The sequence below is a fragment of the Boleophthalmus pectinirostris genome, unplaced genomic scaffold (assembly GCF_026225935.1).
Source record: "Boleophthalmus pectinirostris isolate CB_2022bp ecotype Guang Dong unplaced genomic scaffold, ASM2622593v1 HiC_scaffold_10, whole genome shotgun sequence".
Classification (NCBI taxonomy): Eukaryota; Metazoa; Chordata; class Actinopteri; order Gobiiformes; family Gobiidae; genus Boleophthalmus; species Boleophthalmus pectinirostris.
In genome coordinates this window covers 15,985,538-15,998,166 of record NW_026570971.1, presented here as the reverse complement: position 1 = coordinate 15,998,166, position 12,629 = coordinate 15,985,538, and the positions used below count along the sequence as shown (strand labels likewise).

General features: G+C 37.8%; 1 protein-coding gene across 1 annotated transcript in view; it reads left to right on the top strand.

Annotated features, from left to right (window-relative positions):
* The window catches only part of LOC110155404 (ryanodine receptor 3-like), a 150,488-nt gene that overhangs the window by 37,004 nt on the left and 100,855 nt on the right, over positions 1–12,629 (top strand). The window contains exons 3-4 of the mRNA XM_055155013.1: positions 10,798–10,902; positions 11,936–11,956. Of these exons, the coding sequence (XP_055010988.1) occupies positions 10,798–10,902; positions 11,936–11,956 (126 nt within the window). The remainder of the gene's footprint in view (positions 1–10,797; positions 10,903–11,935; positions 11,957–12,629) is intronic.

The following is a 12,629-nucleotide window of genomic DNA, read 5'->3' as shown; positions in this document are numbered from 1 at the left end:
GAAATCCATATTGTACCGTCCATACTTAGAAGCAGGTCAAATTTAGCATTCAGATTATCCTTAGTGAACAACTGGGTCGGAAGATCTCCCAAAGTGCAACTCTTGGGAGATGTTTTTGTTTGCAGGTGGTTTCACAGTAAAATAAGTGTAAACTGATGATAATGCGCATGTTCCACTTTAAAACATATGCAGCTTTTTGCCAAACTTCTAAAGACACATAGACCTCATAGAAGAAAAGGTGTCAGAACATAATCGCAACTAAATGTGTTCTGCTGATATCATCACGCTGAGGGTGTTCTGCATGTATGTGTAATTGTGTATGCCAGAATGTTCATCAGTTACCATGGTGAAACGTTGCACACATTAGAAAACACTGCCAAAAAAGTTTAAGATTGTCTGAAAGATCAAGAAAAATGCTAAATGGATTTAAACAACACTTTTTCAGGAGCCTGTGATCAATACAAGTGCTCATGGTCCTGTTTAGGAGTTTGATTTAGAGCACTGCATTGCACCCGTGGGACCCGACGGAAAACAGTGTGGTGTGGGACACATTTTGAAAGCTCATTGCGGGTGCGAGTGGGCGGGTGGGATGATAAACTGCAGTCCCGCAAATTAAATATGAGTGTAAAGTAAAATATACAAATGATTAATGTATGCTTATCATACATAATCTGTGCTGGATATTTTATATGGTGTTAATAAAAACATTTTAAGCAGCCTAAACTTGCGGATGTGGGCTAATCTCGTGCACATTTTAGACAATTCTTTTCCTCTTTTCAGTGTTTGATAGAGCTTAAGAAAGTGAACGTCCCCAACCCGCGGGATTTTTTGGGCCGGAGCGGGACAAAATATCACAGATGCGGGTGGGACTGGGAACGAAAATTATAATTCGTTGCAGACGCCAGTGGGAGCGGAACAGCACAATGCGGGTGCAGGCGGGAGCGGGACTGAAAATTCTGTCCCGCGCAGACGTCTAGTTTGATTTTCAACAAATAAGAGAGTGAGAGTGACAAACTGAAAAACTGTTGGCTAGTTTGTGACTGTAATGTTATTTGAGAGGGACTTGTTTAACAGCACAGATCAGCTAACTTGTTGCATTTCCAGCTAAATCACTTCTGTTAGAGCCATCATTTAATTTATTAAATAGTTATTTTATATTTTACCATAAATTCATATTTTATTATACCTTAAAAACAATTATTTAAATATTATTCTTAAAATTATAGAAATGTTAAAATGATTTATTTTCAGTCCCAATTTAAGTTACTTCAGTCAATTTAAGTCTTTAGGTTTATAGCGTAGGAGGGTGGGTCCACGTAAGAGGGTGTGTCCTAGGGAAATTAGGTCAAATAATCAAGTCAAATAGGGAGACAGGTGTGTGGGGACTATGGCATTGTGGAGGGAGACCGACACGGTCTTTGACTGCACTGCACCGCACGGCACTGAACTGCATACGCAAATGCTGAAAATCTGCAAATAAAAGAAATCAAACAAACTACGGACTACGTGAGTTTTTGTACATTTCGTGTGAGTCAAGAAGCGGACGCCCTAAGGATGGCTATTTACATGTGTTACAGCTCATGTTAAACTAGAAGCCATAACAACTTCTTTCTGATCAGATTGTGTTAAAATAAAAATCAGATTAAATCCTAACAAAGCCTCAGACAGAGCATGCCTACAGTTAGCATTACAGTCCTAGGGAACGTTGATAGCCTCAGTCATCACTTGACATGTAAGCTGAGAGAGTGAGGCTTACTAAATTAATAAATAAGTTACAAAAATAATGAACTGAACTGACCATCATTTAGTCCTTTTCCCTGAAGTTATGTAATGTCTGTTATTTTTACGCGCATGTTTAGCTCACACATTTATTTTGTAATCAAACAAATGTCACACAAGGCAGTGGACTGGAATGTGGATCTTGTGTAATGAGAGGTTTAGCTCAGCGAGACGTGCGCGCCATGGAAACGCCAGAGCAAATGTTGATGTTTTGGTCTAACAGGCAGCAGACTCCGGGCGCACAGCACTGCTGCTCGTCTTCAAACAGGGACCACACACTCTCATCCCACAGACTAGGCTTTCCCAGTGTAGAGGACATTTCATGACCATTACAGAAATATGCAGTCAACTTTGTGTAGAGTCGTAATTCTTAGTTCCAGTAAATTTCAAAAGTGAGTTCTTCATATTTTTCTAATTATTACTTTGTTTGCTGGGTTTGTACTGAATTATTATTTTACATTAAAAGTCCCATATTACACAAAATAGACTCTTGTGAGCTGTAAGGAATGTTATAATGCTGTTACCTCATCACAAACACACCTGGAGTTGTGCTTTGTTTCATTCACACATGTTTTAGTAACCCTTTATTATAAGTCTGTTTAAATCTCCAAAGCTCAAAATGCTCTGTTCCACCTAGTTCCACCTTTTTGCTGTAGTATTCACATTAACAGTTACATTTTACCTTTAGTTCAGTAGAGATCAGCAAATCCAGGGCTGAAATCATCCAAATGATTCTAGTGAAGGTGTATGGAGTTTAAAAACACAGTGGAGCATTTTCTGTTTTACCAAACGACTTCACAAGTTTTCAGTTTAAGAGAAGAACTCAGCCTAAATGTGCAGGCTTTGTGTGTTAAATGTGTGTGAATTAAACAAAACACAACTCCAGATACGTCTTTGAGGAAGTAACAGCATTATAACATGACTTTAAGCTCACAAAATTGAATTGCGTGGAATGTAACGCAATTTAAATATTATTTTCTTAAGTGTGTGATATGAGTAATTTAACCTGTTATATGCATTTAAGGTTGTATTTTTAACACCAAATAGCAATTAAATCATAAAAAAATGCACTGTGCTTATCTTTTTTAGGTTTTCTCACTTACAGTAAGTCTACTCTTTACAAAGTGAGGTACATATAGATTTGCATATTGTGCAATGTGTCCTCCTAAAAGCAAATATTGTTGTTAGATTAAAAGAAACCACCAGATACAAAAATCCTCTCTTTAAGGAACTGACTTATAAAACCATGACAGGCCTGTATCTGGTTCCAACCAACTGAAAGATGCCTCTGCAGCGTCAGCAGCACAGTGACATCTTACATCTTAAGCATCCTCCACATGTGCATAAGCCTCCTCTCTCTCCTAACAGCCCTCCACAGGACCTGCAGAGCATGATCATTCCCCAGTATGACACCCCTGCATGTATTTGATGGATTGTTTTTCATAAACGTTGCTGTAATTGCCCATAGGTTTATTGCACACTTGTAACTGCTGACACATCTGCAGCGCATCTAAGTGCAAAGTTTTAATGAGCACAATTGAATTAGATGACATTGTTTGTAATCAGGCAGGCGCACTGTTCAATTCTGTATTAGCGATCCAAATGATGAGCTCGCCGTGAGAGAGAAAATCCGCAAGTGATAGAGCTATTACTTGTCATTGATTGGCTCCTGGAGGGAAACAGAGATGGCCTCACCTCTCCCAGGTCTAATGTGACATTCGTTTGCACTGCTAATGGGCCGTCCACATCGATCCTCTTTTAATTTTGATCTATGATTATGAATCCCACAGAACAGCTGACGGTGTTTGAAAGTATGCTTTGAATCACCACGTTACCACATATGTATGGCAATATTACATATGAGGTGGCTATAAAAGCTAGATGAATGAAATGGCTTTAAAGGACATGATACCAACTGCAAGAAATGGACCTCAGGTTTTTCTGTCCCGATACCGATGGCAATATTTTGGCTTTAACTATCTGCCGACACCCGATATCTACTAATATTTGGGCAGAGATTGATAAAATGTTTTTGTCCATTAAGCAGAAACAGCCTATGGTAAAAGTTGTTTTGTAACTGTTATTTATCATTTTTAAGTAATTGCACAAACATTTTGTGAAAATACAAGTTTAATATTATACGTTTTGGGGCAACATTGGCCAGCAAATCATCTTATTACACAAATTTATACAGATGCAACAATAACTAAAATACTGTGATATTGTATCGTCAAAGTAAGAATAATATCGTGGACGATCACAATATATTGAATTACAAGTCCCTTTGCTTACATTAAGAGTTATGGTGCAGCAATAGCTAAAAAAGATAGAGGGAACTACATAGACCATGATCCTTTGCTCCATTTCAGCACAGACTACATGAAAATATAACAGTTCTAAGCACTTTTAAGTCTTAGTTCTTTGGATTACATTTTGTCAAGGCATTTTAAGAGAAAAAAGTAGCAAATTAACAGTTTTAGCTGTTTAGCCTCCACAAAATACCGCAATAAATATCATAACATGAAATGTATATCATGAAAATATCATATTAAGAGATTTGGATATCATTACATTCCTAATCGTAAGCCTCCCCACGATATCGCAATAAATATCGTAACATGAGGTTCGTACCGTGATGATATCGTATCATGAGGCTTAGATATTGTTACACCCCTACTGATTTATGTCAGGTTAGTACGAAGATTGGCTCCAAATAGACCCAGAGTCATGAAGAAATTTTAACTGGTTTTAATAATTCCACAGAAGGTTTGCAAAACACAGTCACATCCACAATACAGGAAGACAAAACACAGACCAAAAAGGGGAGCTAATGGGACACAGGTGCAGCACATTAGGGCAGGAACACAAGAGGGCGGAAGTAAATCTGCAACAGAAACAGGGTAAGTGATTTCAAAATAAAAAGGGAACAAACAGGACATGACAATTTATAGACCATATTAGGATATTGGCTGGACTGATATCTTGGAACCGATATTTGATCCACCAAATGTTCAATTGGTGACAATATTCCATACCAATATCGTATCGGTGCATCCCTACAAGAGATATAGTATAGAATGTCTTTTTTCCTAGTCAAATATAAGCACACTTTATTTTTGGACAATATGCACATTGCTATTTTCCTTTTTATCATGACAAACACTTTATTTACACCCGTTTGATTACATATGCATGTCTTTCACATTGGAGCTCAGACTGCCCAGGGAGAATCTGCAGTAACATAGATAGCGCATGTATACAGACTCTGCTTTCCAAAGATTGCAAGTCAACCTGCATTGAAAATCAAACCTAGCGCTGTCCACTCTGCAGCTCTCATATGCAGTTTGAATCAAAAATATTGACATTGTTAGCAAAGATGTTTTCTGTTGTCTTTAACTGTCCACTCCAGCCCTCATACTCTTATTCCACCAGTTTGTTGTTTATGTGTTGCTTCTGATCCTTTCACCCAATATTGAACGGTAATTACCCCTGACATACGTGATGGATGCTTTCTATCCAGCACTCCGTCTTCATTGCGTGGCATTTTTATGAAAAGCCAGCGCACTACCTCTGGGATCAAGAACAACCAAATCACAACAAATCCAAGATGGCACTTTTGGGGGTAGAGCTAAATTAGATTCCTTCTTATTTCTTATTTTCGTAAGCTTGTTACCGGATAGAAAACTAGACAAAGTGAGGAAGTGCTTGATTTAAAGTACGCACGGGTTCAAACGCAGCATCAATCAGGCTGAGAGGGGCAGTTTGATTGTGATATATGGCCAGGCTACTCCCTCTTGTCACTGTGTCCAATGAAGGGGACCTGTTTATCCTGCGTAACATCGTGGCATTTATGTGTAACCTTTTATATCTAGGAAAATGCTGTTCAATTTTGAGGAATGTTTTCTTAAACAACACATAATTTAAAGGCACACTATGTTACAGGGTCCACCACAAGCAAGACGTTATTGCTTTGCCTATTATATTACACATTATGGCATTAAATTTATCTCCATGGAAACAAGCTGATGGCAGCACAAGGCAAATTCCAGTTGAAGATCTGTGTAGAGGCGAGCAATGAAGCCACTTGTAATTGTGTAATTGTAAATGTAAAGGGTCCATATTATGCTATTTTCTGATCTGTTATAATGTTGCTTCCTCATCAGAAACATACCTGGACTTGTTTAGTTTCATTCACACATGTAACACTCTAATAACACTCAAATCCTGCATATTTAGGCAGTTCTTCTGTCAAACAGAAAACACTCTGTTCTACCTTGTGATGTCACTGGGTAATACAGGAAGTAAAGGTGAGATCAAGTCATTGTTTTGCGAGTCTCAAGTAATTCTCAAATCTTTGACCTCAAGTCCAAGTCAAGTCCCAAGTCAATGATAGGAAAGTTCAAGTCTAGTCTTGAGTCACTGGCTCATGAGTCCAACTCAAATCCAAGTCGTCTGCTTTGAGCTTCAAGTCATTTCAAGTCTTTAAACCAAAAAAGTACCAAATACAGCTTAGATTTTTGCAATTTATTTGATTTTTAAACTAAATTACTACTTAAAAAGTCATGGTATATTTATATATGAGTATTTATATAGTTTTAGAAATTCTAATTTTTCCTTTTTAAATGTCTTGACCAGATCTTAGTGCAAATCATTACGGTCAGAGCAGAAAGAATTCAAATTTAAAAGTGCTTAAAAAGAATTATTTTGTCGTGTGTCCGCACTGAAATGGAAGGATCATCTTCTATGTAGTTCACTGTGTTTTACTATATTGTACTGTATTTTACTGTAGTACATTTGAGGACATCATATCATTCAGTACTTCTGTCCAAAGTACCAAACAGAATTGGGAGGGACATGTTCCAGTTTGTTCCTATAAAATTCAACACTGCATGTATCAACTGTAAAGAGAAAAGTATTTTGATATTCCATACATAAAACATATTTTTTTTTAGAATCATCAAGTCTTCTCAAGTCATAGGGCTCAAGTCCCAAGTGAATGACCTTCAAGTCCAAGTCTTAGTCTGTTTTATCAATTCACGTCTCAAGTCCTAAAAATAGTGACTCAAGTCTGCCTCAAGTCCAAGTCACGATTTGCAAGGAAGTGCCCCATTGTGTTTTTAAACTCCATGCATCATTTGCAATTTCAGCCCTGGAATTGCTAATCACTACTGGACTAAAGGTAAAATGTATAGCTGTTATCTTGAAAACTACCAGTTCATGACATCACAAGGTGTAACAGAGCATTTTGAGCTTTGGAGATGTAAACAGACTAATAATAAATTATCACTTAAACGTGTGCAAATGAAACCAAACACAGCAACATCATAACATGGCTTAAAGCTCCCAAGAGTCAATTTAGCATAATTGTATATACTGTTAAACATTCTCCGTGGAGACAAGCAGGTGACGGCCCCTTTACCGGAAAAGTTACATAGTGCACCTTTAATTGCATTTTTTCCCATTACGCAATTGGTCATAAAGTAAACGTTATGATTCAAACCCAGAGTACTGATGTAATAAAACTGCCTGAATGGTCTTTTTTCTTCCGTAGTACTCTCGTTGACAGGAGTGGACACCCTTAACCCCCCTCGGGCTCTTAACACTTCACACAACCCCCTTTCTGCAGTTAGGGTCAAAGGTCATCTGTTAGTGAACCAATGAAGCGAGGGTAAGGCTAGGTTACATCCCTATAGACACATGCTGTATGAGGATGTATGGTTAGACAGGGTTTGTCTTTAGGTTTATTTTGTATGCAAATTCACCTACAAAAAAAAAAACAAAAACTCAGTGTTAATCCTATGAAGATTTAAATGTAAATGACAGTACTATAGGGCGCCATAAGGAACAAGCCATAAGAAGAGATGATTTGCGGGTATGCTAAATTAGTCTGGTCAACCAAATGGATCCAAAGCAATAGTAAAACGTTATGTGTAGGTTGAAAAGTCAAATCAATAACACTATTCCCAACCAATCAGAACAGCATATATTGTGAATCCTAATTACTTGCATTGGTCATATTTTTTGGCAAATCACATTATTTAACTACTGACCTCTGTCCATTCACCCAGACAGTCAAAATCCAATGTGCAGGAGATACATTTTTAATGTTATGTTATTGTGAGAAGAAAATCACACTTTCTAAACAACAAATGAAAGTGACATAAACAACATTGAGTTTAATTTTGCTTCTAAAATTGTTTTTTTTTTACTCTTATATTGTGAACTATCCTGTTTTATGAATTATAAGGTGGCTAGTCTTTTATTTTATTTAATTATGTAATTATGGAACTTTTTTCCATCAATGTATTTATTCAGGGTCTATTTACGCTTGTGGGTAAAAAGGACAAAATATTTCATCAGAAGTGCCTTTCGTTTAGACAGTGATGGCATTTTTGGGGCTTAAAAACGCAAAAATCTGAAACTAACCTCCAGAGTGGAAAATTTGAATACACTCCGCCGTAGCTTTTCCATCTACACTGCTCAAGACGCAAAACTCTGGTCAGATCTGCTCATGTCATGTACGCGTTTACGTCACATACATACAGTACACAGAAAGCTGGCATGCATACCCAATCGAATTCCTCACAATTTTGCGTCACTCTATGCACGCAGATTTCCTCCTGAAAACAGTTGTCTAAAGGGGGAATAAAAAGTAAAGTCGCAACAACACTTTTGTATTTATTTTGGTTTTCATTGCCCTCTTAATAAAATAAATAAACACAAAAAGTAATGCCCCCCCCACACACACAGAATACATACAAAAATCCAAGTAATAATGCCAATACGGTAGTTATAAATTAAAGAAAAATAACAAAAAATAAGGTAATAATAATAAAGCTGGCTAGTCTGGTTAAAAATAAATCAATAAATAAAAATTGTGTTTGTGAAATGCAATGTAATCCCAGCTGCCTGGCACTAATTGGGTTCTACAGAGTTAGCATTGAGGATGGAACTGTCTAAATGAACCAGTCTGGGACCTTTGGATGCTCAGTAAAGAGGCCAGCCGAGGTGTTTACGTTGCATCATTTATCTCACAGCTCTGCCTCACACTTCACTTCTATCTCCCCATTCTGTCACTGTATTTTCTCCCAAGTTCCTCGTTTTGGCCTGCTTTTCTATTTGGGCATTTGCACTTTTTATTTTCCCATCATAAAACTCCACACTGGACTTGGCTTATTTAAGCGCAGACTGACCTGAGTACACTTAATCTATTTTTAAAGCACGTTTTAATGAATATCGCCCACTCAATTAAGACAACCTCGCTTCAGGAGTGGGGAAAACGCACGACTCAGCATGGTTTTTTATGAGTGAGTATCTAATCCAAATATCCCCTATGGAGCAATTTCAACATACGCCTCATATCTGGGAATGTTTTTCGCTTTGGTTGCAGTATTTTTTTTTTCTCAGGCACTTAATCAAAATCGGAGTTGACGGGAGACTGGTTGCCATGGTGATTCTTTCGTAATAGGTGCTTGGGTTAATGAGAGAGCAGATGCAGGTGTACTGGTCATGAAGGTGTTGAAAAGATTGGATCAGAAAGTTTTATTTTGGTGAATTTGGTGAATTTCACATCAGGTGCGGATGGTCTTTAGATCTAGAAACAGCATGGCAATGGAAAGAAATGATTAGTTGTTTGTTGACTATTCATTTGAAGTTAATCTATTTAAAATGTATACTTTAAAATATTACAATGAGACAATACATGACAATACAAAGCTGCAGCAAACAACTTTTTTGGGAAGAGGGTTCGCTACCTGCTTGTCTCTATGGAGATGGTATTACTTGGTCTGAAATGTTTCACAGTGTGACATTAAACTTTATCATGTTCAATTCACTTGATTGTGAGTGTTTTTATTGTTCAAAGAATGTGCGCACATACAGTCAGTGGGTCATCCTTTGCACAGATCTGACCAGTATCTTGGTCTGGTCGCATCTCCTGCTTGTTTCCATTGACAAAGTTAAGTTTAATACTCGTCATGGAGACAAAAATGTAAGAAATGTAAGCTACATAGTGCACCTTTTTGAATTCAGTGACTTGGACTTAAATGCACTTGTTTTATAATGTTTAATGCTTTGACTGCTTTCATATTAATGTATTTTTCTGACTATATGCGCTTATTTTCATGCTTTGGGTGGTCCTGCGACTCATACTCTGGTGCAGCTTATATATTAAAATTTTCACACTGACAGCTGCGAGAGGGCGCTCTAGGCTAGTGTGCCAGCATCTGCTGCTCCTATTACTCCTGTACCACTGTTACTTCACTCTACTGCGCATGTCTCCTGCAGAAAAAGTTGCTTGCTGCAGGAAGTCAAATATTCAGCCAAAAACGGTAATCAAGCAGCAGAGAAAGAAAAGTCTGGAGTGAGCGAGCACTTGTGAGGGACTGACGGAAACGGGGATGGAGGACACAGCTTCACGGCAACCGGGAGGGTGCGCCATGCAACTTTCCTGGAAGTCACTGGATGGATCGACAAAACCTGGACTTCAGTGACAACTGAAACCATCCTGTCAGGATTCAGAAAGGCCAGAATAATTCTAACTGGAACTGATGCTGAGTCTGACGACAGTTATGCAGGAGGGGAAGCAACACTCTGTTTACCTCCGGAGGTTACGGAGTTGCTCAGAAATGGCACAGAGGATGAAGAATTCAGTGGATTTAGTGATTTGGAGTGAGATGGAGAGTTTGGTAAACTTGTGCTGTTCTGTTGTTTATGCTATAATTATCTGAAGAACTGTTCATATGTGATGTTAACAGCCTGTTTTTCTCTGGTCTATTGTTATTACTATAACTTGCCTTTCAAGATGAAATGTCGGTTCTTGCTCTCTGATTTTATGAAATAAATTTCTCTGAAAAAGTGCAACTTATAGCCCGGTGCAACTGTTTTTTATTTCTTCATTACGCATTTTTTGGTTAGCGTGACTTATATTCTGGAGCAACTTAAAGTCTGAAAAATACGGTACACAGCATCCAAACTATCTTGCACATTTTAAATCTCTGTTTCTTCTTTTTTTCATAGTATGTCCCTCCAGACCTGTGCATCTGTACTTTTGTGCTGGAGCAGTCCCTCTCCGTGCGGGCTCTGCAGGAGATGCTGGCCAAGAGTGGACAGAACAGCGAAGGGGTAAGTTTTATTTATATTTTTTCCATCATATGCACTATACTACCTATTGTTTAATGTTCAATAGAAAGCTTAGTATTTTGTTACATTCAGTGACTCCTAAGTGGATTACTGCAGACATGCCCCATTCCAGTGGCTCTATGGCTCAGTGAATATAAATGACTCTAGAGGTAATTCCTTGGCATTGTGCAGCTGTTGTGCGCATGGGAATTGAACCGGTGCTTTCAAATGCCAAACAGCTAAACTTGTTAGAGACTTGTATATGTTTTAAATGTAAAAATCAATGAACAAAATCCTCCTTTGTTATTTTCCTCTTTTACGTAGGATTGATAATTTATTAATATGAATTATGTCTGGTTTATCTAAAGAGAAGGTCATAAAACAGATTTGTGAATTATGCATGAAGGTAACATTTCAAGTAAAATTTGAAAAGCTTTTAATTTCTTTTTACAATCTTTCCTTACAACTAGAAAGCCAAAACACCATGTACCAGAAGAAATAATAGTGAAAAGTATCAATTTTTGTAGTTATATACTTAAAGGTCCTTCACACCCTGGTTTATAAATCTGTCTAAATCTCAAAATATCTATCAAAGCTCAAAATACTCTGTTCCACCTTGTGATGTCATGAAGCAGTAGTCTTCAAGCTCCTTTTACCTTTAGTAATTTAGTCATTTTAGTAATTTAGTAGTGAAACACTTCCTGTATTACCGCATGACATCACATCATGTTTGAGAGAAGAACTCAGCCTGAATATGCAGAGTTTGTTTGATAACCATGTGTGAAGGAAGCAAGATTATGACATAGATCAGAAAATGGCATAATATGGGCCCTTTAACATTTGTACAGTCTAATCCATAAAAACTAATTCCTTATCCAGTTTTCCATAATGGGACCATGTAACCTTTAACTACAATGCGGTAATAATCAATATCCACCCGGTGTTGTTTCCTAATGTCCTTTATTAAATGTCACAGATGTGTAACTCATTTGTATCTATTATTCTGTGTGTAAATTCTCCATCCTCTCCACTGTAGACACGGAGCCTGGATCGATTGGTATGTCCACCATTTCCACCCAGTCCCAATTGATACTTTGCAGTGACATCAAGCTAGAGGTTTTATGTATATGCATCTGTATTGACAGCAATGTTCAGTTACCATGGAGAGTGCACACATTAGCCAACACAGTCAAAAAAGTTTTAAGATGATCTAAAAACACAAAATAGATTTAAACATCAATACCAACCAAGTCAGCTCTTCCTGGATTGTGTTAAAACAACTCTGATTATAGTCTAACTTGAGTAAGAGCGCTTCATACAGAGTAGTGCTTCGAGTTAGCTTCACACCCCCGAGGAATGTTGACGACATCAGCTGCAAAGTATCAATACCGCATGACCACTAACACAACCCTTAACTCTTTCTTTACCACCAATGTGTCCAGTTAAACATGACCAATCTATTACAATCCTCGGGTTATGTAAATTTGAGGGCCCCTGCTTTGGAAAAACAGATGAATGTATGGATTTTTCTCACACCCAAGGCAGTTAGATGTGTGGAGAAGGTCTGAACAACATGACAAAGACAAATAACACAGTCTATAGACTTCCGATTAGTGTTTCCTAGCGCCACTTCTCACATGAGTCTCTTTACACTGGGGACATGATGCAGGATTACTGTCAGATTAGCAGTCATCTGTGGTAGTCACGGTAATTACTACATTGAGTTATCG